Source organism: Neovison vison, chromosome 2, assembly GCF_020171115.1.
Source record: "Neovison vison isolate M4711 chromosome 2, ASM_NN_V1, whole genome shotgun sequence".
Lineage (NCBI taxonomy): Eukaryota > Metazoa > Chordata > Mammalia > Carnivora > Mustelidae > Neogale > Neogale vison.
In genome coordinates, this window is record NC_058092.1 from 27,630,854 (window position 1) to 27,656,627 (window position 25,774).

Here is a 25,774-nt window from a genome sequence, read left to right on the forward strand (position 1 = left end):
AAGATGTACAGAACAAGGATGCAACTGCTGCCCGAAGAGCATGGACTCGATCTTAACTTCAACTGCTCAGGGGCCCAAAGAAATGACTGAAAAAATGACTAGAAAGCATTATAAAGTTGATGTTATAGTGAAGGTAAAGCCAAGTTTATAGGTTAAATATTTGATTTATTAAAGCCAAATTTTTTTTGGTTGGATGGAGGGTTTTGGGAGGGACTGGGCAGAGAATTATCTAGTCCATTTTTTTAAATTTCAAGTTTTTGCTAACCCCTGGGTTGGGTCAAATCCTTAGGCACCTAAGACCCTAGATTTGGGGTAGAAAATTCTGAGTTGGATCTAACTGGCCAACTGATTATTTTTTTTTTCCCTCCATTCAAAGTCCAAAATGCTTTGTTGACGTTTTGGGGGGTTTTTGTTGTTTTTTAAAAGAGAGTTCTTTAACATACGTCATATAACCCTACCATGGAAATTCAAGAGAGTCAGAGTTATGTATTCTGTGCTATATATTTGGGCTTAATTTTTAACCAGCATAAGGAATTTGATGATAACTGTTAAATAGTGATACAAAGTGTGCTATAATGAATAGATTTCCTTAGTACATTTATTTGGTTCTAGTTGAACTTTTATCTAAATCTTTAACAGTAACTTCAGGGTGGTTCCTTTGTACAATTATTCATCATGGTTAAACAAATATTGGGACAAGTGTATGGCAGAAGTACCATATGTTTATAAAAGAACCAATTTATTTTTGGTAAAACCTTTCTTAGTAGGCTATTAGAATCTTAAAATAACTTCTGTAATTCAGGGGAAAACTAGTAGAAAATAGCTAAGTGGTGTAGATAACAGAAAAAAATTTTCTAAAACATAGTATTTCGGAACATAATATTTTTTACATGCTGCTTCATGTTGTTACTTCATATTGCTTCCTTCACATTTCCTTCTTACAAGACCTTCTTTAGATAATATTTTCTAGTTTTCTTTATAATATAGAGGCATAGTATATGTTCTAATCTGAAATTTTAGTTTTATAAAGGTAATTACCAATAAAAACTACTTACCACTGATTGAGTTAGGAGTACTTCTCAAAAAAAATCCATACCAATTGGTACAATGACACTATTTCCATTTAACATCTTAATTTGTGCTGATACATTAGAAGAAAATATTACTATGAGTGAACTTTGTGTTTGGTACTGTAGTTAATAATTAGATAGGAAAATAAATAACACTGTTGCAGGATTTCTCAGCCTGGCCAGTATTGATATTTTGGGCTGGATAATTCTTTGTAGTGGTCTGGAGTGGAGGTCATCCTGTCCGATGCATTGTAGGATATTTAGCATCCCTGGATCCAAGAATCCCTAAATCTAGCATCCATTAGATGCCAGTAACACACCCCATTCCTAATAATTAAAACTATCTTCAGACATTACCAGAGGTTCCCTGGAGGGCAAAATTGCATGTGGTTGAGAACCACTGCACAATAGGAATCACAAATATAACAGGGAAATAATACAAAAGTAATACCATAAATACTATCAGGAAACTAAAAGTTGTCCTTCATCTACACCTTTCTAGATTTTCTGCCTTAGGAGTCTAGGCTATAGTAATAAAGTTGCTATAAGTGGTGGCCACAGTTTGTTAACTCTTCTCTAGGTAGCTCCAAGATGGCACTCTCAAATACGGTAGCACCAGCCGCATGTAGCTATTTAAGTTACTTAAATTAAAATAAATGTTCACTTTCTTAGTTACACTATCCACATTTAATGTGCCAGACGTAGAACATCCCGTCATCTCAGAAAGTTCTATTGGACAGCACTGCTTAAGAAAATTAATCCCAGAGAATTTCACCAGTGGCTTAAAAAACCATTGCTTCACTTTCTAAAGAAGGCCTGGGATCTTCAAACTCCTGTGGCCCATAGATGAACTGCAAGGATCCAGGAACATCTAAAATCATAAGCTAAATTTTGTGTTTATGCAATTTTCTGAGAGTTTATTGCTTTCATCAGATTCTCAAAGGGGTCAGTGATAAGAAGATGGGGTGCTCTAAATTATTTTGGTTGCATTTAATTTCTGATAAGTCAATATCAGCTGTGTCACTATCCTACACTTCAAATAAATTGTCACTCTCCTTCTGTTAAAGGGGCCTGGAATTTTTTTCTTCCTACTTTAAAAATCTTTGAAGGACTTCCTTCTTGAGATCCATGAAGTTCTAATCTTCAGTCACTATGTGATGACTGGCATACTTTGAAAATTATAGAGTATGTTGAGAATTATTACAACTCCTCTTTATTCCTCCTTTCTTCTCCCAGCATAAATACCTAAATTTATTATAAACAGGGATTTTTTTTTTCTAATTAATGGGGAACTTTGCCCCTTGTTCTTTAGGCTTTGCAAATTTTATGCTTCTGTTTTTTAATGTGTAGAGCTTGATAAGATAGGGGAGAATGTTTGGAGTTAGATCTATCAATATTGTAATCTTTACTAGCAATGTTATTTATAAAATCCTTTATTAATATCATATTGCCTATATCACAGATTTTCTGTTTAGAATTTGAGTTTGTATAATAGTGAACAGGCTTTAGAAATACTCAACATGTATACTCAACCTCATTTTTTCTTGTTGGGAACAGGTCTGAAGGTTGAAGTGACTCATTGTGGAACAATGAGACGGAAATACCGTGTTTGTAATGTAACAAGAAGGCCTGCCAGTCATCAAACGTAAGAAAAGCTGGTGTTTGTTAGAGCAGAGATTGATGTGAGGCAGCTTGGTCTAGTTAGTGATTTGGTAGTTTTGCTCACCATAATGAGATGAGAGTTGTTAATGTGTACTTTTTTTTTTTTCCAGCTTTCCTTTACAGTTAGAAAACGGTCAAACTGTGGAGAGAACAGTAGCACAGTATTTCAGAGAAAAGTATACTCTTCAGCTGAAGTACCCACACCTTCCTTGTCTGCAAGTGGGGCAGGAACAGAAACATACCTACCTGCCACTAGAAGTAATGTGTTTAGGCTGTTTTTTAATATCACCTTGTTCATTTTTTCTTTGGGGTTTTTTATGGCATATAACTTCATGCTCTCACATTTATTTTGGAGATTGAACTGTTTCTAAATTTTACTTTATTTTAAAATTTTAATAATGAGATAATATGGAAAATTTCATCCACAATCCTACCACTCTACAGTAACTACTGTTAACATTTTGGTACACTTCTTTTCAGCCTTTTTATCCAGTGTACATTTCATCTTGTTAATAATCATACTGCAAAACAGTATTGTTTACTATTTTGTTTAACATAATATTAAAAAGAAGTTTATTAATAGATTTTAAAATTTTAATTTTGCATGTAATTGGCAGTGAGCGTTAAAAAAGATAAATACATCCAGTACAAAACTTTTTTCTGTTTGTAGGTCTGTAATATCGTGGCAGGGCAACGATGTATCAAGAAGTTAACAGACAATCAGACTTCCACAATGATCAAGGCAACAGCAAGATCTGCACCAGATAGACAAGAGGAAATTAGCAGATTGGTTAGTACTCGACTCTAAAAATGGGAATTAAAAACATTTTAGGGTGGGGGCTCCTGGGTTGCTCAGTGTTAAGCATCTGCCTCCGGCTCAGGTCATGATCCTCGCTTGAGCGAGTCAGCTCTCCAGGCATCCCAAAATTCTTTATCAACCAGTATTGCACTGTATGTTAACTAACAAAATTTAAATTAAAAAAACAATAAGTTTTTATTTATAGTAGTTGTTACTCTTTGTAACCTTACTATGAAGATACACTAAAACACACCAGAAATGAATGGCTTTTTTTTTTTTTTTTTTTAATGTTCTGAGGTTGCTTTTATTACAAGGATTTTACGAGCTCTGCCCGGACACCCCCCGGGCTCTGGGTCATCACAGAGCACCCACACACCAGAGCACGGTGAGGGTCCTGGGGTGGAGCCCCGAGTCAGGCTCCCTGCTCAGCGACTAGTTGGTTTCTCCTCTCTCTGCTTCTTCCCCCATTTGTTTTCTCTCTCTCTCAAATAAATTTAAAAAAAAAAAAAAAAAAAAAAAAAAAAGTTGGGGTGAGGTACAACTAAAGAGCCATGTCCTTATCAGCTCATAACCATTTCACAGACTGTCAGATTTAAAAGGGATCATGGAAGTCATCTAGTGGTGTTCTAGGGGTAAACCTTTAAGTGTTCTATGAGAACGATTAGATTCTTGTAATTTAACCTAGAGCTCTTTAATTAAATCTAGAGCAGCTGCTCTCAGAACCAATGTTTCAATTTAGTGAACTGAACTTCACTACCTCCCACCTAAAAGAGAAAGGGAGAAGGAAAAAAGCCAGTGTATTATGACTAGCAATGGTGAGTCTTAACCCTCAGTACGATTGTTTAGCCGCCTTCATCAGACTGGTGACTGTATAGGATGAATAAAGAAATATGAGACTGCTCCAGTCATTTTGAATACCCTTTGTATTATGCAAGTGAAGAGAAAAAAGTCTAGAAATAGGAATATTACTTTGGGTAATAGTGAAGATTGTTATAAAAGGATTATAGAACTGGCCCTTTCATTTTGTAAGCCAATTACAGGGAAAAAGAGACTTTTTTCCAAAATGGTTTTATAAAGAGTAAATAAAAATTATTATATGATATTTAATTAGGAGAATGTGGGTTGGTTTTCATGATGGATTTTTTTATGATCTATTATGACAGGATTTTAAAACATTTAAGAGGCTAAACCTCTCACTATCTCTAAAATTTCAATAATTAGTTCTAACTCAATTTATTCTAACTTTTTTTCCAAAGAGGTAATATTGTACCATGGCTAACAGCATAGGCTTTGGAATCTTAACAGCTCTGGGTCCAAAGTCTATCTTCTTCACTTACTTACTGTTACTGTTACATTATTGCAATTACAGCATCCAGAAGACTAGTGCAGTGATTGAGTAGGAACTCTAGAATCAGAACATACACGGTTTCAGATTCTGTGTCACTTGCTTAGCTAGATGGTTTTTAGGCCAGTCATTTAACTTGATTAAATTTTAGACTTATCCTCTGTAGAGATTATAACAGACCTCCTTTTATAGTTACAAGGTTGTTGTGGAGAAATTAATTATAAAACTTAACACCAAGCACATCATACAATAAGTTTTTATTTTATAGTAGTTGTTACTCTTTGTAACCTTACTATGAAGATACACTAAAACACACCAGAAATGAATGGCATTTAAAGAAACATTAGTGCCTAACCTTAAACAACCACTTCTGCTTATTGTGGGAAGATTCTTTTTAAATATTTAGATTACATAGGGTTTTTTTAAATGGTTTGTTCCTCAAACACTTGAACACCACCTTCATTTAGTAACCTCATTTGACTTTTACTCTGAAACTGAGTAAATATGTTTTGAAAAACACAGTTACTATAGCATGGTATAAACATGAATTATATTCTGAGGTCCAAGTCTATACTGAATTAAATTTTTTTTTTTTTAAAGATTTTACTTATTTGTCAGAGAGCGTGAAAGAGACCACAAGCAGAGGGGAGAGGCAGGCAGGGGGAGAGGCAGGCAGAGGGAGAAGCAGGCTCCCCGCAGAGCAAGGAGCCCGATGTGGGACTTGATCCTAGGACACTGGGATCATGACCAGAGCTGAAGGCAGATGCTTGAGCGAGTCAGCTCTCCAGGCATCCCAAAATTCTTTATCAATCAGTATTGCACTGTATGTTAACTAACAAAATTTAAATTAAAAAAAAATCTTTTTTATCTTTGCAACTATGGATATATCATGTAAAAATTATCATCTGTATCATATTAGCTTTCTTAACTGTCTCAAGTATATTGCATTGAATAATTTTATAATATGGTACTTTTTATCTGAAAATATTTAAGTAATTTTATATAAGTTATAAATCAAGTAATTAGGGAAAAAAGCCTTTAAGACCATCAATATCTGCTATCAAACTATGTAAAATAAATTTTAATAATATATGTCTGGATCTTCTAATTAGAAGTCCTTAACATTTTTTAGGTCAGGAATTTCTTGCTCTTTTGATCTCTAGGCCACCCTCTCCAAAGCGCATTAGATTTAATCATATAAAATTGGCATCTTCATAGATTGCAAATAATTGAAATTTCTTATTTTTCAGCCTAATACATTTATTATTTTTTTTTAAAAGATTTTATTTATTTATTTGACAGAGAGAGATTACAAGTAGACGGAGAGGCAGGCAGAGAGAGAGAGAGGGAAGCAGGCTCCCTGCTGAGCAGAGAGCCCGATGCGGGACTCGATCCCAGGACCCTGAGATCATGACCTGAGCCGAAGGCAGCGGCTTAACCCACTGAGCCACCCAGGCGCCCAGCCTAATACATTTAAATTTCTGTAAATTACCAGGAGGTTCACAGATTTCCTGCGGTCCATTCATGATCTGTCATCCCAGATTAAGATTTCTCATCCTATACTTAGGGCATCATTGACTAGATCCAAAACATTGTGGACATAGTGAAGAAAAGAAAACAGAGGCTTCTAATGAACAAAGCGGGGACTTGGGGGAAGTTCTGAAAGTAACTACGATTTTTTCTGTTAGGTAAGAAGTGCAAATTATGAAACAGATCCATTTGTTCAGGAGTTTCAATTTAAAGTTCGGGATGAAATGGCCCATGTAACCGGACGTGTACTTCCAGCACCTATGCTGCAGTATGGAGGACGGGTAAAACCTCTTGATAATTTTTTAAATATAAACATACAGCTTCTATTTACAGAGAGAAGAACATCCTAGCTAAGTCTGAGTTTCGGAAAGTGGTGTGTTTTTTTGTTGTGGGGTTTTTTTTTGTTGTTTTTTTTTTTGTTTTGTTTTGTTTTGTTTTGTTTTTGCTCCAACAGTACTTTTTTGTTTCAAGGTATCTTTGCTTAAGTTTATAGTTTTTGGTTTATATGATTAAAAAGTATAACTAATACTGAGCAGCATGTTACATGATTATCAGATATTTATCAATTCAGCAATTTGAAATGCTTTATCAGTTCAATGAAGTAAATTGTATATTAAGTGTTTTCTTCTTTTTTGCCTTATTTTTCTTTCTCCTTTTTCTGTAGAATCGGACAGTAGCAACACCAAGCCATGGAGTGTGGGACATGCGGGGGAAGCAGTTTCACACAGGAGTTGAGATAAAAATGTGGGCTATAGCTTGTTTTGCCACACAGAGGCAGTGCAGAGAAGAAATACTGAAGTAAGGCGTGTCATTAGTTTGGTTTGGGGAACTTTTTGTGTTTCAGTTTTATGTTTCGATTTTAAACAACTCAGCTAATGTTCTAACCAGTGTTGTCTCAATAGGGAATATATTTAATCACTGAAACTTTGAAAATGTTTCTTCTCAATAGTTTGATGGAGAATTCTGAATTTGTTAGTCGGTAAAATCATTGATGCATTCTCCTAGGCATCCTAACAGTCTAGTTTATGTGGTACAGGAGCATCATTGGCTTTTGATGGCAAATAGGTTAGGTTTAATTCCCAGCCTTACCAATTCGTAGCTTTATTACCATGAATAATTTTATATAATTTCATTATGCTTCAGTTTTCACCTTTTTAGAGATAACAATACCTATCTCTTGAGTGAGGATTAAAGAAGGTCCTTATTTCTCAATCGAGGTCCTTAAAAGAGTGACTCTTCGTTTTCACTTATATACTTCTGAAAATTTGGCCTCCATCTCCACCACTTTCCCTGTTCCCCAGATTCTTTTCCTCAGCATATAAGTGCTCAATAATCTTCTGTTCAAATTAAAACAAAAATTCATCAATTTTCAATTTACCTAATTGAAATAAATTCTTCCAGCCTTCTATTTTCTCACCGTCTTAGAAATCCTAGTGCTGGGGCACCTGGGTGGCTTAGTGGGTTAGGCCTCTGCCTTCTGCCCGGCTCAGTGTCTCAGGGTCCTAGGATCAGGCCCCCCGTCAGGCTGTCTGCTAGGCGGGGAGCTTGTTTTCCCCCTCTCTCTGCCTGCCTCTCTGCCTCTTTGTGATCTCTCTCTCTGTCAAATAAATAAATAAAAATCTTTAAAAAAATGAAATCCTAGTGCTCTTCTGAAACTAGTTTCTAGAAGATCTCCAATCGATTATAAATTCTAATGGTCTTTCCTCAGCCATTATTTTTCTCAAAATTTGTGCAGCATTAAATACAGTTGACTATTTCTTAACATTCTCTCCATTCTTGCCCTTCTGGTTTCTTTTTATCACTTTGGCTTTTCTTCTTCTGTGTCTTCCCTCCTTGGGACCCTCAGGTCTTTGAGACCTTGGCAGTCTCGAAGGCTTCTGCTGTCATTCTTATTTGAGGAGCAATGCTGTCATGAAAGAGTACCACCTCCACTTGTGACTACAGCCCCCCTAAAACTTTCAGGATTTTCTTAACAAAGAATAACAATAAAAATTAGTAGGACATTGAAAATCTTTCACCTGCCTCTTAAGCCCCTTCTCTATTTTCCCATATTCTGGACAAAGAAACTGAAGCACTGTATTCCCTATATCTCCCTGGCACTGTTTTTATTTTTTTATTTTTTTCTCTTTTTGATCATGCTGCTCTTTACTGAAAGTGCCTCCTTCCTATCCCTGCTTCTCTAAATAATACCCGATCTTCTGTGATTGTGATGCTAGAAATAATCCGTCTTAACTCTAAACACACTAGTTCATCAGTATTTTCTCTCTTTGCTCTTGTCACTTTCTCTGTGAAATACAGTTGTTCTGTTTATCTGTAAATTTATCTCTCCTCTAAAATCTAATTTTCTTAAGAAAATTATTATTGTCTAATTTAAATCTCTACTAATAAGATCCTAAAAATATACCCCTAATGAATAGTTCTTCAAAGATATAGAGGCCAGTTTACCAACAAGGCCAGTTCAGAGTTTGCCTTACCTTCTTTGTATGAGAAATAATAAGCTTTTTTTATTTGATTCTGTTTACTTTTTTTATTAGCTCCAAATTTCTAAATGTATATCTTAAGGTTCACTTAATACACATTTTTTTTTATTAAAGATTTTATTTGTTTATTTGTCAGAGAGAGTGGCAGACAGAGGCAGAGGGAGAAGCAGGCTTCCCACTGAGCAAGGAGCCCTATGCAGGACTCGATCCCAGGACGCTGGGATCTTGACCTGAGCCGAAGGCAGCCGCTTAACCAACTGAGCCACCCAGGCGTCCCTAATACACATTTTTTTTCCAAAGTTTTCATCCCCTGCTTTCAAGTAAACTGTCATAAAGACAGTTTGCTACAATGCTGTGATCATCTTATTCGATCTCCAGAGGCCAAAGTTTCTCAATTGTTTCTCAAGTGCAGAGTTATTCTTTTCGTTTTACATTTGTTATTTATGATTTGCTAGAACTCTCATAATCTTTTGGCTTATGGTTCTTGTTCAGGCTGACTGAAAATACCCAACTTCATGCCTTTTGAATTAAACATTAATAAGGAAAAGGAAAAGAAAGGAATTCCTACAAGCTTCATCTCTGAGGGAATGAGTGTTTTTGCTCAAAGATAACTCAGATCCTTGACTTAAGACCTTACTCTTGTTTTAAAAACAAGTGAAGTGATTGTTAAATCATGACATCATTACTTATCTTAGGCTAAATGCAGAATTTTGTTTAAATATGGAATTATTAGTCTTTTGTTGTTTTTAGTGTGGCTAAAAGTACATTGAAGTACTACCTGCCTCATTTGTTTTTAAATGTGGTTTCACTTTTTTTTTTTTAATTATTCTTAATTTTTTCTGGGAATACAATCTTTGCTGCTATCCTAGTTTCAGATACATAGTATTGTGGAAACAAATTTTGGACTAGATCATACTTCTGACTCTACCATTTATCTAACCTTTTGACATTGGTGAGATACTTAATGTCCTTGAAACTATGTCCTGATCTACTAAATGGGAATAATACTTCACCTACCACCTTCTTATGAATGTCATCATGATCAAATTAGAAAATGTACAACAGTAGATTAAATTTATGAAGCTCTTACCATGTCTTGGGCGGTGTTGCTAAGTTCATGTATTATGTTATTTATTATTGACACCAGCCCTATAATAGAAGTAATCATCTTTCAGATGAGAGGAGCTGAAAAATTTGTCTTACTATTTCACAGCTACCAGGTTACAGAACCAGAATTGAAACCTGTCATCCTGACTCTAGAACTGAAGTCTTAACCAGCATACTCTATCACTAGTGCCCTTTGTAAACTACGCAATGCCACATTATTATATAGCAGTGTTCCTAGTTTGCACAATTGATTACTGACCAGCCGCTCCTTTGACCAGCCGCTCCTTTAATATCAGTAAGCCTTGGTGACCTCTTCATATGCAGAGCACACAAATCGTTGCTTCATTCTCTATTCACTTCTCAGACTTTCCATTCCACTTTGTAGGTGTGGATTACTAGACAAAGGATTTAGTTTTAGTGATTTCTTCTCCTAGGGGTTTCACCGACCAGCTGCGTAAGATTTCTAAAGATGCAGGGATGCCCATCCAGGGCCAGCCTTGCTTCTGCAAATATGCGCAGGGGGCAGACAGCGTGGAGCCCATGTTCCGGCATCTCAAGAATACCTACTCTGGGCTACAGCTCATTATCGTCATCCTGCCCGGGAAGACGCCCGTGTATGGTAAGGATATCTTAAGATTGCATTTTTTCCTCAAGTAGTTGGTGTTCCTTTTAAAATTTTGCTAAAACATATCCTAAAATTTTGAAACATTAAAACATATTTTAATTGCTGCTGTATTTAAAACCTTGTAGGGTTACTTTAAAAAGACAAATCAGTAAAGCGAACTAGTCCAAGAAGAGACCTATGAAAAGAATTTTAGTAAAGGGGCATCACAAAACAATGGTTAAAGAATTATTTCTTTAAAGTGGCACTAAGAGGGGCACCTGGGTGGCTTAGTCAGTTAAGCCGCTGCCTTTGGCTCGGGTCTTGATCTCAGGGTCCTGGGATTGAGCCCCACATCGGGCCCTCTGCTCCTCCCCTTGCTCATGCTGTCTCTCGCTCTCTCTCTCTCTCTCAGATAAATAAATCAAATCTTTTTTTAAAGAATGGCATTAAGATAACTTGCATATCAATATAATGTAGTGGTTAAAGCACAGACTCCAGGGGCACCTGGGTGGCTTAGTCAATTAAGCATCCAGCTCTTGATATCTCAGAGTCATGGGATTGAGCCATATGTTGGGCTCTGCTCTCAGCAGGTAGTCTGCTTGAGATTCTCTCTTTCCTTCTCCCTCTCCCCCTCACCCGCTCAGGCTCTGGAGTCAGACAGTTCTGCTTAAGACCCAGGCTCTGCCAGATAACTACCTGTAGGAATCTAGCTGAATTACTTAACCATAATAGGCTTTAGTTTTCTCATCTTTGAAATTGGTATTCTAAAAATAACTAACCTATACAAGATAGGTATAAAGATGAAATAAATTTACATCTGTAAGCAGAGTATAGAATAGTAACTGTTACATAATAAGTGCTCAGTAAATGATAGCTATTGTTTTTGTTAACAAATTAAAATTTAGTGAGATTAATAAGTTAAACATAAATCATTGAATTGTAGAAAAATACAAAGGAAGTATAATTTTCAAACTACTAACAGAGTGTAATTGTCTAGATTTAGAAATGATAGAATAGTTCACCCAAAAAATTGCTAGATTTACTGCATAAAAATTGAGTTTTCTGTAGGTCACAGATACATAACTAAATTTAAAGGAAACCAAATTAAATAAATAAATGGAAACCGGTAGAATCTAAAAAACATTTGCCACAAATGCAGACAACAAAGGGCTTATTATTAAAATATCTGTATTGTTCCGTTGTTGTGATCGAAGAAAAAAATCCTTATGTCCTTTTAGATTAATGAGCAAAGAGTATAAACCAAAATTTCTCAAGGAAAACAATACCAGTAAATATATAGAAAGTGTTGGTGCGGGGCACCTGGGTGGCTCAGTGGGTTAAAGCCTCTGCCTTTGGCTTAGGTCATGATCCCAGGTCCTGGGATCAAGCCCCACATCGGGCTCTCTGCTCCATGGGGAGCCTGCTTCCTCCTCTCTCTCTGTCTGCCTCTCTGCCTACTTGTGATCTCTGTCTGTCAAATAAACAAATAAAATCTTAAAAAAAAAAAAAAGTGTTGGTTTTCACTAATAGGTAAAGAAAACTACAAGTAAATAAAAGTGAAATTTTATGTTATGAAATTAGCATATGTGTTTAAATATTATAATATTTAGCGCTTGTGAGGATGCAGTGAATCTAGAATTTTAATATATCACTGATGGCCTTGTTCTTTTTTTTATATATATATTTTATGCATTTGACAGAGAGCACAAGCAGGGGGAGCAGCAAGCAGAGGGAGAGGGAAAAGCAGGCTCCCCACTGAGTAAGGAGCCCGATGCGGGGCTCGATCCCAGGACCCTGGGATCATGACCTGAGTCGAGGCAGACACTTAATCGGCTGAGCCACCCAGGCACCCCAATATAAATTTTTTTTAAAGGTTTTATTTATTTGAGAGAGAGTGTATGTGCACAAGCCAGGTGGGAGGAAGGAGGAGAGGAAATTTCAAGCAGACTCCATGCTGATTGTGGAGCCCAACATGGGGTCTCAATCTCATGTGAGATCATGACCCAAGCCAAAATTAGAAGTCAGGTGCTTAACTGACTCAGCCACCCAAGTGCCCCATCAGAATAAATCTTTTTTTTTTTTTTTTTTAAGATTTTATTTATTTATTTGACAGAGAGAGATTACAAGTAGGCAAAGAGGCAGGCAGAGAGAGAGGAGGAAGCAGGCTCCCTGCTGAGCAGAGAGCCCGATGCGGGACTCGATCCCAGGACCCTGAGATCATGACCTGAGCTGAAGGCAGCGGCTTAACCCACTGAGCCACCCAGGCGCCCCAACCCCAGCAGAATAAATTGATAATATCCTTTCTATCAAAAGTATAAAAATGTGGTTTTAACCTGTGATTCAGTATTTTTAATTACAGAAATGTGTTCACTGGAAAGAATTCATAATAGTGAAAAATCTGTATGTACAAATTTTCATAATTGTATCTGTGATATTAAAAAATTGTTAAGATCTGGTTTTAACGAAACAGGACAAAACCAGAGAGACTCTTAATCTCAGGAAACAAACTGAGGGTTACTGGAGTAGAGTGGGGTGGAAGGGATGGCATGTCTGGGTGATGGACATTGGGGAGGGTATGTGCTATGGTGAGTGCTGTGAATTGTGTAAGACTGATGAATCGCACACCTGTACCCCTGATACAAATAATACATTATATCTTAATTTAAAAAAAGAAGAACTGGTTTTAAACAATGAGTAAGTTACAGTATATTGATGAAATAGTGTGCAGTGATTATAAATGGTAGTTATGAAATTCCAAAGATATTTTTTAAGCTGTGATAAAATATAGAAGGTTTTAAAGTCAAAGAATTTGTAAATCAGTAAGGAAAGGACAAACAACTCACTGAAAAAATAGACAAAGGACATAAAACAGAAAAACAAATGGTCAGTTATCTTATAAAAAGATGTTCAGGGCCACCTAGGTGGTTCAGTCAGTTAAGTGTCTTCCTTCAGCTCAGGTCATAATCCCAGGGTTCTAGGATGGAGCCCTGCCTGAGGCTCTGTGCTTAGCAGGGAGCCTGCATTTCCCTCTCCTTCTGCCTGCTACTCCCCCTGCTTGTGCTCTCTCTCTGTGTCAAATAAATAAAATCTTAAAAAAATAAAAATTAAAAATAAGTTTTAGATTTACAGAAAAATTAAGCTGATCACATAGAGAGTTCCTACATGCTTACCCCTTGCCCTACACACAGCTTACTGTATTTTTAACATCTTGTTTGGTATGTTTAATGAACCAGTACTGATAAATTAATATTAATATGTTATCCACAGTAGGTATTAAGGTTCACTCTTTGTGTTGTACATGTCTGTGGGTTTTGATAAATATATAACATTGTATATACAGTGTTGGGTCCCCCAATAATGGGTCCATGGTCAAAGGAGCGAGACTGATACAAAGCAAAGGTCAAGCAAAGCTTTATTTTGTGCCAAGCATCAAGATTCAAACCGACTGTCAAACAGACCAGTGGGGGCCGCCCCTTACAGAGAGGGCGACCCCACCCTGCTTTCCAGACAACTTTTATAGAGCAAAGGCCATGTGGTTGGGCCTGGCCACACACAGGTGGCCAATGAGATTGCAATACACAGAGAAAGCTGCACAGTCATGCTAGGTCACATATGGGTGGCCAATTGAACTACAGTTCACCCCATTGTAGACATTTGCACTAGCCTATCACCTTGGTGAAAAGTGGTGCCCAAAGGGCGGGGATCACACTCCTTAGTAGCTAGGAGACAGTATGTGCCCCCACTGATTGAATACCTCCACCTGGCCTGACCCACCCTTGTATCTAGACTTTGTTACCTGGGATTGGTTTCCCGGACTTGCTTTTAAGTAAGTTCCCCTGGGGGAGGGGGGAGTCAATTTAAGTTTTACAACAAAATGGCAGTTCAGCTGGGCTGGGGCCACTTTGGCTGAATAGGCCCTTACAACAGTATCATAAAGAATAGTTGTACTGCTCTAAAAATCCCTTGTATTCCACCTTTTCATCCCTCCTTCCCTCTCCTCAAAACCCTGGTAACCACTGGCCTTTTTATGTCTTTACAGTTTATCCTTTTCTAAAACTTTGTGTAGTTGGGACTCATGCAGTATCTACCCTTTCCTAATTGCCTTCTTTCACTTAGCAATATGCCTTTAAAGTTCCTCCATGTCTTTTCGTGGCTTGTTACGTAATTTCTTTTTACTGCTGAATAATATTCCATTGTATGGATGTACCACAGTTTGTTATCCATTCATCTATTTTTACCTTGCTTCCAGTTTTTGCCAAATATGAATACTGCTGCTGTAAACATTCATGTGTAGGGTTTTGGGTAGGCATAAGTTTCCAACTGACTTTAGTAAATCAGTAGGAGCACAAATGCTTTATCAAATGGCAATACTGCCAAATTGTCTTCCAAAATGGCTGTACCAGCACACCTGGCTGGCTCAGTTGGAAGACCATGGGACTCTTGATCTCCAGGTTGTGAGTTCAAGCCCCACATGGTGTGTAGAGATTGATTACTTAAATAATTAAACTTTTTAAAAAACAGCTGTACCATTTTGTATTCCCACAGCAGTGTTTGAGTGTTCCTGTTGTACTGCATCCTCAGCAGTGTTTGATACTATCAGTTTTTTGGATTTCAGCCATTCTTATAAGTGTATGGTGTATCTCATTGTTGCTTTAATTTGCAATTCCTTAATGACACAAAATGTTGAACATCTTTTCATAAGCTTATTTGCCATGTATATTTCTTTTTTTTTCTTTTAAGATTTTATTTATTTGACAGAGAGAGAGAAATCACAAGTAAGCAGAGAGGCAGGCAGAGAAAGGAGGAAGCAGGCTCCCCGCGGAGCAGAGAGCCCAACTTGGGGCTCGATCCCAGGACCCTGGGACATGCCCTGAACCGAAGGCAGAGGCTTTAACCCACTGAGCCACCCAGGCGCCCCAGCCATCTATATTTCTTTCTTTCTTTTTTTTTTTTTTTTTAAGATTTTATTTATTTATTTGACAGAGAGAGATCACAAGTAGGAAACAGGCTCGCTGCTGAGCAGAGAGCCCGATGCGGGACTCGATCCCAGGACCCTGAGATCATGACCTGAGCCGAAGGCAGCAGCTCAACCCACTGAGCCACCCAGGCGCCCCGCCATCTATATTTCTTTAGTGAAGCGCCTTTTCCAGCCTTTTGCCCACTTTTATGTTGTAGAAGTGTTCTTATTTTTCAGTTTTAAGAGTTCTTTGTGGGGACGCCTGGGTGGCTCAGTTGGTTGGACGACTGCCTTCGGCTCAGGGCGTGATCCTGGAGTCCCGGGATCGAGTCCCACATCAGGCTCCCAGCTCCATGGGGAGTCTGCTTCGCTCTCTGACCTTCTCCTCGCTCATGCTCTCTCTCACTGTCTCTCTCTCTCAAATAAATAAATAAATAAAATCTTTAAAAAAAAAAAAAAGAGTTCTTTGTGTATTTTGGTTTTAGGTTATCATGTATGTATTTTGCATATATGTTCTCTCAGTTTGTGACCTGTCTTCATTCTCTTAACAGTTTCTGATATTAATAAAGACCAAACATCTTTAATATTGATAAAGTCCAACACATTTTTTCTGTCGCAGTTGGTGTTTTGGGGGTTATAATTAGAAACTCATTGGCACCCCAAGGTCACCTGAGTTTTCTTCTGTATTACTTTCTAGTGGTTTTATAGTTTTGTTTTTACATATGTTTATAACCCATTTTGAGTTAATTTTTGTGAAAGATAAAAGGTCTGTGTCTAGATTCATTGTTTTGCATGTGGATGCTTTCTCAGTACCATATCAAAGGCTGTCTTTCTCCATTAAATTGCCCTTGCTACTTTGTCAAACATTAATTAACTGCATTTGTGTGAGTCTGTTTCTGGTATCTTTATTTGTTTTGATTGGTCTGTATGTCTGTCAATTTGCTAATACTACCCTGTCTTGATTAATGTGGCTTTTTAGTAAGTCTTGACGTCAGGTAGTGTCAGTTCTCTGACTTTGTTCTTCACTATTGTGTTAGCTATTCTAGGTCTTTTGCCTCTCTATATAAACTTTGGAATTAGTTTGCAATATCTGCAAAGTAACTTGCTGAGATTTTTAGTGGGATTACATTGAATCTATCAGTCAGGCTGGAAAGAATTGACATCCTAAAAATGTTAAGTATTCCTGTGCTTGAAGATGGATTTCCTCTCTTTTTAGAGCTTCTTTTATTTCTTTATCAAAGTTCTCTAGTTTTGTATAGATCCTGTACACATTTTGTTAAGTATATCTTTTTTTTCCTTTTGGTACTAATATAAATGGTGCTGTGGTTTTCGTTTTAAATTCCTGTTGTTTATTTTTGGTATTTAGGAGAGCGGTTGACTTTTGTGTATTTTTGCCATGTATCATGCAGCCCTACTAGTTCCATGTATCATGCACTTTGTAGTTCCAGGCTTTTTAAAAATTCTTTTGGATTTTTCTGCCTAGACAGTCATGTACTCTGTCAACAAACAATTTTGTTTCTTCATTCCCAGTCTGTATACTTTTATATTTTTATATCCTTTTCCTTTTGTTAGCTAGGAGTTAACAGTATGGTGTTGAATAGGAGTGGTGAAAGGAGACCTCCTTGCATTCTTTCTTATTTTAAGGGGAAAGAATCTAGTTTCTCAGGAGTATGAATAATGTTAACTACTGGGGGGGACATGTGTACCTCAGTGGGTTGAGCCGCTGCCTTTGGCTCAGGTCATGATCTTGGGGTCCTGGGATCGAGCCCCGCGTTGGGCTCTCTGCTCAGCGGGGAGCCTGCTTCCCCCTCTCTCTGCCTGCCTCTCTGCCTACTTGTGATCTCTGTCTGTCAAATAAATAAAATAAAATCTTTTTTTAAAAAAATAATAATAATGTTAAATACAGGTTTTCTGTATTTTTTTTTTAACCAAGTTGGGGAAGATCCCCTCTAATCCTAGTTTGCTGAGAGTTTTTGTTTTTGTTTTTGTTTTAAGATTTTATTTATTTATTTGACAGAGATCACAAGTAGGCAAAGAAGCAGGCAGAGAGAGGGGGAGGAGAGCAGGGAAGCAGGTTCCCCGCTGAGCAGAGAGCCAGATGCCAGCTGGTTCCCAGGCCCCTGAGATCATGACCAGAGCTGAAGGCAGAGGCTCAACTCACTGAGCCACCCAGATGCCCCTTGTTGAGAGTTTTTATCATGAGCAGCATGAAGAAGTTTGTTAAATGCCTTCTCTGTATCTACTGATATGATCATGATTTTTCTTTCTTAGTTGCTTAATGTGATCAGTTGCATTAATTGATTTTCACATGCTAAATCCCACTTGGTCATGGTGTATAATTACTATACATCATTGGATTCAGTTTGCTAATATGTTGAAGATTTTTACATATACGTTCATGAACAATATCAACCTGTAGTTTTCCTTTCTTGTGATGTCTATACCTTGTTCTGATATTAGGGTAACGTTGGCCTCAAAATAAGTTAGAAAATATTCCCTCTGCTTCTGTTTTCTAGAAGATAACTGTAGAGAATTTGGTATCATTTCCTATTTAAATGCTTGAGAGAATTCATCAGTGAAACCATCTGGGCCTGGTACTGTCTTTTTGGAAGGTTCTTAATTAGTGATTAAATAATTATTGATTGAATAATTCAATAAAAAGTGGGGCTTAGACTCATGATGCTGACTGAGATCAGGAGTCAGCCACCTAACCAACCAAGCCACTCAGGCGCCCCTGATTCAATTTCTTTAAAAGAAACAGGCCCATTCAGATTTTCTCTTTCTTCTTTGTGAGTTCTGGTAGTATCATTCAAGGAATTGTTCCACTTCGTGTAAGTTATCAAATTTGTGGGCCTATCATTCATAATATTCTTTTATTGTCCTTTCAATGATCATGGGACCAATAGTGATAACCTTTTTTTCTTTTTCTTTTTCTTTTTTTTAAGATTTTATTTATTTATTTGACAGAGATCACAAGTAGGCAGAGAGGCAGGCAGAGAGAGAGGAGGAAGCAGGCTCCCCATGGAGCAGAGAGCCCGATTCGGGCCTCGATCCCAGGACCCTGGGATCATGACCTGAGCCAAAGGCAGAGGCTTAACCTACTGAGCCACCCAGGCGCCCCTTTTTCTTTTCTAATATTAGTAATTCCTGTCTTCTCTTTTTTTCTTTGTCTGCCTGTTTTTCAGTTTCATTGACTTCTGCTCTGATTATTAGTATTTCTTTCCTTTTGCTTGTTGCAGGTCTTTTTCTTTCCCTATTTTTTCATAAGGTAAAAACATAGATTATTGATTTTAGATCTTTTTCTAATATATTGAATTCCATACCATAAATTTCTTTCTAAGCACTGTTTTCACTGCATCCCACCACAAAAAAAAATTGTCTTCTTAATTAAGTAAGCTCTACACCCAACATGGGGCTCAAGCTCACAACCCTGACATCAGGAGTCATGTGCTCTACCAAGTTAACCAGGCACCCTACATCCCACAAACCTTTGTTAGATTGTGTTCCATTTCCATTTAATTCAAAATATTTTTAAATTTCCCAAGACTTCTTTGATCCATGTGTTACACAGAATTATGTTAATATACAAATATATTGAGGGCACCTGCGTGGTTCAGTCGGTTAAGTGTCTGCCTTCGGCTCAAGTCATGATCTCAGGGTCCTGGGATCGAGCCACACATCAGGTTCCATGCTCAGCAGAGAGTTTGCTTCTCTCTCTCCCTCTCCCTTTGTGCTCTCTCTTTCTCAAATAAATAAATAAATAAAATCTTTAAAAATACACACACACACACTATATTGGGAATTTCCAACAAATACATTTGTATTTCCTAGCTGTCCATTACTGATTTCTATTTTAATTCCACTATGGTCTGAGACCATACTTTGTATGATTTCTGTTCTTTTAAATTTGTTAAGGTATGTTTTTGGATCAGAATATGGTCTGTCTTGCTGAATATTCCATGTAAGTTTGAGAAGAATGTCTGTTCTTGCTGTCATTGAATGAAGTATTTTATAAATGTCTTTTAGATTCAGGTAATTAATGGTGCTACTCAAGTTAACTGTTTCTACTTTTTTTACAGCAGCTGCACCATTTTGCATTCCTACCATTAATGTACAAGGGCTCCAATGTTTTCACATCCTGGCAACACTTGTTGTTTTCTTTTCTGTTTTTTTTCTTTTTTTATAATAACCATCCTAATGGGTGCGAAGTGGTATCTCATTGTGGTTTTGATTTGCATTTCTTTTTAATTAGTGATGTGGAGCATCTTTTCATGTGCCTGTTAGTCATTTGTTTCTCTTCTTCAGAGATACTGTATATTTAGAGTCTCACACAGTACTAACATATATTAGATGCACGTTAAATATTTGTTGAATGAAATAATGAACCTTTTTGGAGGGCAATTTGTCAGTATCTATAAAAATGTTAAATATAGGGTACCTCAGTGACTGAGTTGGTTAAGCGCCTGCCTTCAGCTCAGGTCATGATCCTAGAGTCCCGCATTGGGCTCCCAGCTCCACAGGGAGTCTGCTTCTCCCTCTGACCTCCTTGCTTATGTTATCTCTCGCTGTCTCTCCCTCAAATAAATGAATAAAATATTGAATCAGACCCTGCAACAGGCTTCCTACTCAATGAGAAGCCTGCTTCTCCCTCTCCTGCTCCCCCTGCTTGTGTTCCCCTCTCTCGCTCACTCTCTTTCTGTCAAATAAATAAATAAAATCTTTAAAAAAAAAAAAATGAAGGGCGCCTGGGTGGCTCAGTGGGTTGAGCCGCTGCCTTCGGCTCAGGTCATGATCTCAGGGTCCTGGGATCAAGTCCCTCATCGGGCTCTCTGCTCAGCAGGGAGCCTGCTTCCTCCTCTCTCTCTCTCTGCCTACCTCTCTGCCTACTTGTGATCTGTCTCTGTCAAATAAATAAATAAAATCTTTAAAAAAAAAAAAAAATGAAAACCTGGAACAGGCTAAAAATATATCAGTGTATGACTGGTTAGATAAAATGGCATTTAAAAACAGACTAACGGGGTGCCTGGGTAGCACAATGGGTTAAGCCTCTGCCTTCGGCTCAGGTCATGGTCTCAGGGTCCTGGGATTGAGCCCCTGCATGGTGCTCCCTGCTCAGTGGGGAGCCTGCTTCCCCCTCTCCCTCTGCCTGCCTCTCTGCCTACTTGTGATCTCTCTCTGTCAAATAAATAAATAAAATCTTTAAAAAAATAAAAAATAAAAATAAAAACAGACTAACTGCTATTGTTACAAATAAGAGCAACTTATATATTAAGATTCAGAATATACTGTATGAGTGAAAATGACAGTTTGCAAAATAGAATGCAAGTTTGGTTTTTAAATGTTTTCCATATGTTTTATAAGAAAAGTATGTACACTGAACTCTATGGTAGTTACAATGGCTAAGCGGGGAGGAAGTTACAGGAACCTTTTATTCTGTACACTGTAAAGGCTCTATTTTCAAATTGAAAGTTGGAAAATAAGATTGAAAATTCTAAGTATACTCTGAGTATAATTGTATTAAAATATTATAAATGAGAAAATTACTGGAAGAAAGTGCAATAAAATACTAACGGGATTATGTATATTTTTCTTTCTGGTTTTTCAGTTATTATGGTTATACTGTTTTTATGATGACAGAAATATACTTTCTTTTCTAAAGAATAAAGCAACTGGGAAAACTGTCACTAAATGTGTAAGCTAATCTTCAAGGCAGTATACTTTGAATTTTAACAGCATTGTTAGGGTGTTTTTATAGTTTCTGGTGTCCTCTAATACAGTAGTGTATTTCAAGGGGGAAGTATAGTACCTTAATTTTCAATAAAGTTTGACCTTTTTTCTAATTAGAGGTATTTGCATTTGTTCCATAGCGGAAGTGAAACGTGTAGGAGATACACTTTTGGGTATGGCCACACAGTGTGTCCAAGTCAAGAATGTAATAAAAACATCCCCTCAAACTCTCTCAAACCTGTGCCTAAAGATAAATGTTAAACTCGGAGGGATCAATAATATTCTTGTACCTCATCAAAGGTAAGATAAGCTAATCACTTAACTAAATTTTAATTATTTTCTTAATTTTTTTATATATTGCTATATCTAAGATCAGTATAAGAAAGGGACAATCTTGTTGATTCTTGCTATGGAAGATAAGTAAACATTTTAGAAAAGAATTTCAGGCAAGATTAAGAGATTCCCTTGTGAAAATCCCCTCCCATCTTCATTTTTATTTAGTATATGCAGAGACCCTTCTGCCTAGTTAGAAAGTATTGAGCGTTTTATTTATTTTTCTGGGGAGCTCAGCTTAACGAAGTTTCTCATTATTTGATAGTCATCTTCAACCTGGAACTGTGAGGTTATGCACTCACCTAGCAAGTAAGGAAAGAAGGGAGGGTCTTGAAGGGGGCATATGAATTAAGTAAATCAGTTAAATAAGCCATATCAATCCTTGCTACAGTCGGTGGGACAATAGGTTTTACTGTTGGATCTCCGTCATGTCTAAGAGCTCTTAGGAAGTGTGACATAATGACTAGAAACAGGTGCTGGGGAAGACATTATTTGGAGAATTGGACATCTGGTTTTCTTTCAGTAGTTAAAGCAACTAGGGCTTTAAAAAGTTAAATATCTTGACCAGTGCTTATCTGCACCACAGGTAAGCATTAGAATAAGGATAGACCCACATAGATTTGACACAAAGCCCTTTTTTCTCCCTGTTTTTCCTCTGCTTCCTGTTCCTGTTAAATAGATGAGAATCATAAATGAGATGGCTACAGAATTTTATCAACAAGTCCACAAGCTGAGAGTCATTTGAATTGTAAAGGATATAGTTTTTTATTTTTTTTTTAAATTTTAAAGATTTTATTTACTTATTTGACAGAGGCACAGTGAGAGAGGGAACACTAGCAGGGAGAGTGGGGAGGGAAAAGCAGGCTTCCCATAGAGCAGGGAACCCATTGTGGGGCTTGATACCAGGACCCTGGACCATGATCTGAGCTGAAGGCAGACACCCAACAACTGATCCAGCCAGGCATCCCAAAGGCGACATAGTTTTTTAAATAAGATGAACAACTAGCTACTTTAAATAATACATTCTCAAATTTATACTTTAGCCCAGGGGAGGGGGAGTAGTACTTTTTCAGTGTAAAGTTTAATGATGCTTTTTCTCATTAAGAGATAACATAGTTTAAATGTGATAACATAGTTTAAATGTAAGTAGATTACAGAGTGATTCAAGCTAGTGGGTTAATATAAGGAAGTTTATCATTTTTTGCCTGTTATGAAGAATGCTCGCCCTTTGCAACCTGCAACATCACTGGTTAAGGCAGAAAGTTGCTCTGAGTAAGACATTGGATAGACCCATTGTGATAGCTTTTACTTCATTGAGTTAGGAATTCATGAATCAAGAGACTAAAGCAGTAGTTCCAGCCTTTGAGGCTATTCTGTGCTGTGTCAGCGGCTTGCAATTGTGTTGCAATAGTATAAACAGATAAATGCATAATGAAAATAGAATTATCTAACTCTTTTTAAAAATGTGTTTAAGACCTTCTGTGTTCCAGCAACCAGTGATCTTTTTGGGAGCAGATGTCACTCATCCACCAGCTGGTGATGGGAAGAAGCCTTCGATTGCTGCTGTAAGTGTCATTAGGCAGGTTTATCTTGTCTAAAGTTTAGATGATCAACAGTTTGGTTTCAGCTTTTTAAAATTTTAATGACACGCTCTTTGAAACCAAGTTTTATAAATATATATCTCTAGACTCACCTTTCGGGGCACCTGGGTGGCTCAGTCGTTAAGCATCTGCCTTCGGCTCAGGTCATGTTCCCAGGGTCCTGGGATTGAGCCCCACATCGGGCTCCCTGCTTCCCTGTGAGAAGCCTGCTTCTTCTCACACTCCCCCTGCTTGTGTTCCCTCTCACTCTGTCTCTCTCTGTCAAATAATAAATAAAATCTTAAAAAAATTTAAAAATAGAATCAACTTTGAAATATTCTTTGGATTTTTCATTCCTGATTTAGGGCTACAGGTTACATATATGTTTATTAAATGAAGCCTATTAATTGTATTACTCAAGTCATTTGTTTCCTACTTCATCTATCTGGCCTATGATTGTATATTTTCAGTTAGTTTTTGTTCCAAGAGTTTATGTATTTCAGTAGTGTCTCTGTTACAGAAAGATGAATTGCATAAAACCTTGGTATATTGCCTTTTTTTTTTTTTTCAGTGTACAATATCTTCTACCTTTGTCCAATCTAATACTTTTTCACCTGAATTTTTTGTTTTAATACTGCCACTCTGGGCACCTGGGTGGCTCAGTCAGTTAAGCGTTTGCCTTCAGCTCAGGTCATGGTCTTGGTGTCCTGCTATAGAGTCCTATGTCTGGCTCCCTGCTCGGCGGGGGAAGTCTCCTTCTCCTTCTTCCTCTCCCCCTGCTTGGGTTCATGCTCTCTCTCTCAAATTAAAAAAAATAATCTTAATACTGCCACTCCTCCTTTTAACATTTGCCCACCTCTGTGTTTGGTAAAGTTTCTGTGTCAGTTCTTTTTTTTTTTTTTAGATTTTTTTTTTTTTTTTTAAGATTTTATTTATTTATTTGACAGAGAGAAATCACAAGTAGACGGAGAGGCAGGCAGAGAGAGAGAGGGAAGCAGGCTCCCTGCTGAGCAGAGAGCCCGATGCGGGACTCAATCCCAGGACCCTGAGATCATGACCTGAGCCGAAGGCAGTGGCTTAACCCACTGAGCCACCCAGGCGCCCCTGTGTCAGTTCTTTAAAGTGTATTTTTTTTAAGATCCTATTCATTTATTTTATTTTATTTTAAAGATTTTATTTTTATTTATTTATTTGACAGAGAGAAAAAGAGCAAAAGAGGGACCACAGATAGGGAGAGTGGAAGAGGGAGAAGCAGGCTTTCCACGGAGCCGGGAGCCCTATGCAGGGCTCGATCCCAGGACCCTGGGATCATGACCCAAGCCAAAGGCAGAGGCTTAATATGTAGGTGCCCCCTACATATTTTTTCTATCACCCATTATAATCTTTATGTAAATTTTAACAATCTGGTATATTTTATTTATCCATGAAAATGATAGTAATGTTAAAATTTTCACCTAAGATTCCAAAGCTATTTTCACTAGTGGAGGAAATTTGCTTTTAATCTGTTAATACATTAATTATATTGCTTGAGCACCTGAGCAGCTCAGTTGGTTAAGTATCCGACTCTTGGTTTCTGCTCAGGTCAGAATCTCATGCATCCTGAGAGAGAGCCCTCTGTAGAGTCCTGTACTTAGTGGGGAGGGGAGTCTGCTTGTAGATTCTCTCCCCCTGTTCCTCCCCCGACTCATGCACATGCTCTCTTGAGCTCTCTCTCTTTCTCTCTAAAATAAATAAATTTGGGGGGTACCTGGATGGCTCAGTTAAGCATCTGCCTTCAGCTCAGGTCATGATACCAGAGTCTTAGGATCGAGCCCTATGTCAAGCTCCCTGCTTAGCGAGGAATCTGCTTCTCCCTTTCCCTCTCCCCCTGCTTGTGCTCCCTCTCTTTGTCAAATAAATAAAATATTTTAAAAAATAAAATAAGTCTTTTAAAAAATAAATTATGTTGCTTTTTCTTCTTACATTTATGCATGAGTTGTCATTTCAGATGTCCTACAGGTAGTATAGAGCCACTTCTGATAGTCATAAAAATGTTCTTATGGAAACTGGAATTATTTTTTCAAAGAAGAAATTCAAAAGACTTACTTTGGACTTGCTATTTTGAGGCCTATTTTCCAAGAAAGTTTAATTAAACGTAGTTGGATTGTTGGACTTCTGGGTAGTCATTGTCCTTTTCTACTGAATTCATTTCTAACAAATATCCACTTTCTTTTATTGTTAGTAAAATTTATTCATTGATTCTTTTTGCTATATGGCTTTATTCCCAAGAACTTAAAGACCAGTGTGAAAAAATAAATTTAAATGTAAATTGCCACATAGTATAATAGATATGTTGAGAAATGTAGGGAATTGGAGTGTAATATAACAGATTGTGAGGCCTAATAAGCTTTTGTGTGACTGTTTGTGCCATCAGAAGGGATATATATAGATTTATATTTTTAGTAGTGAAATACCATTCAGAAGAAACAAATAGCTAGAGTTCCTTTTTTTTTTTAACCTATAAAAGATAAAGTAAAAGCAGATACAATCCCATGTACATAGTAGACAAATTCTAGTTCATTTTTTAAAAAAGATTTTGTG

The 25,774-nt window shown here is 37.3% G+C and overlaps 1 protein-coding gene across 5 annotated transcripts in view; it reads left to right on the forward strand.

Annotated features, from left to right (window-relative positions):
• Positions 1–25,774, forward strand: part of AGO3 (argonaute RISC catalytic component 3) — a 129,578-nt gene that overhangs the window by 87,500 nt on the left and 16,304 nt on the right. For all 5 annotated transcript variants that reach the window (XM_044237792.1, XM_044237793.1, XM_044237796.1 and 2 more), the window contains 8 exons: positions 2,628–2,715; positions 2,843–2,990; positions 3,403–3,522; positions 6,565–6,687; positions 7,071–7,204; positions 10,428–10,612; positions 21,422–21,581; positions 23,089–23,179. In XM_044237792.1, the coding sequence (XP_044093727.1) occupies positions 2,628–2,715; positions 2,843–2,990; positions 3,403–3,522; positions 6,565–6,687; positions 7,071–7,204; positions 10,428–10,612; positions 21,422–21,581; positions 23,089–23,179 (1,049 nt within the window). The remainder of the gene's footprint in view (positions 1–2,627; positions 2,716–2,842; positions 2,991–3,402; positions 3,523–6,564; positions 6,688–7,070; positions 7,205–10,427; positions 10,613–21,421; positions 21,582–23,088; positions 23,180–25,774) is intronic.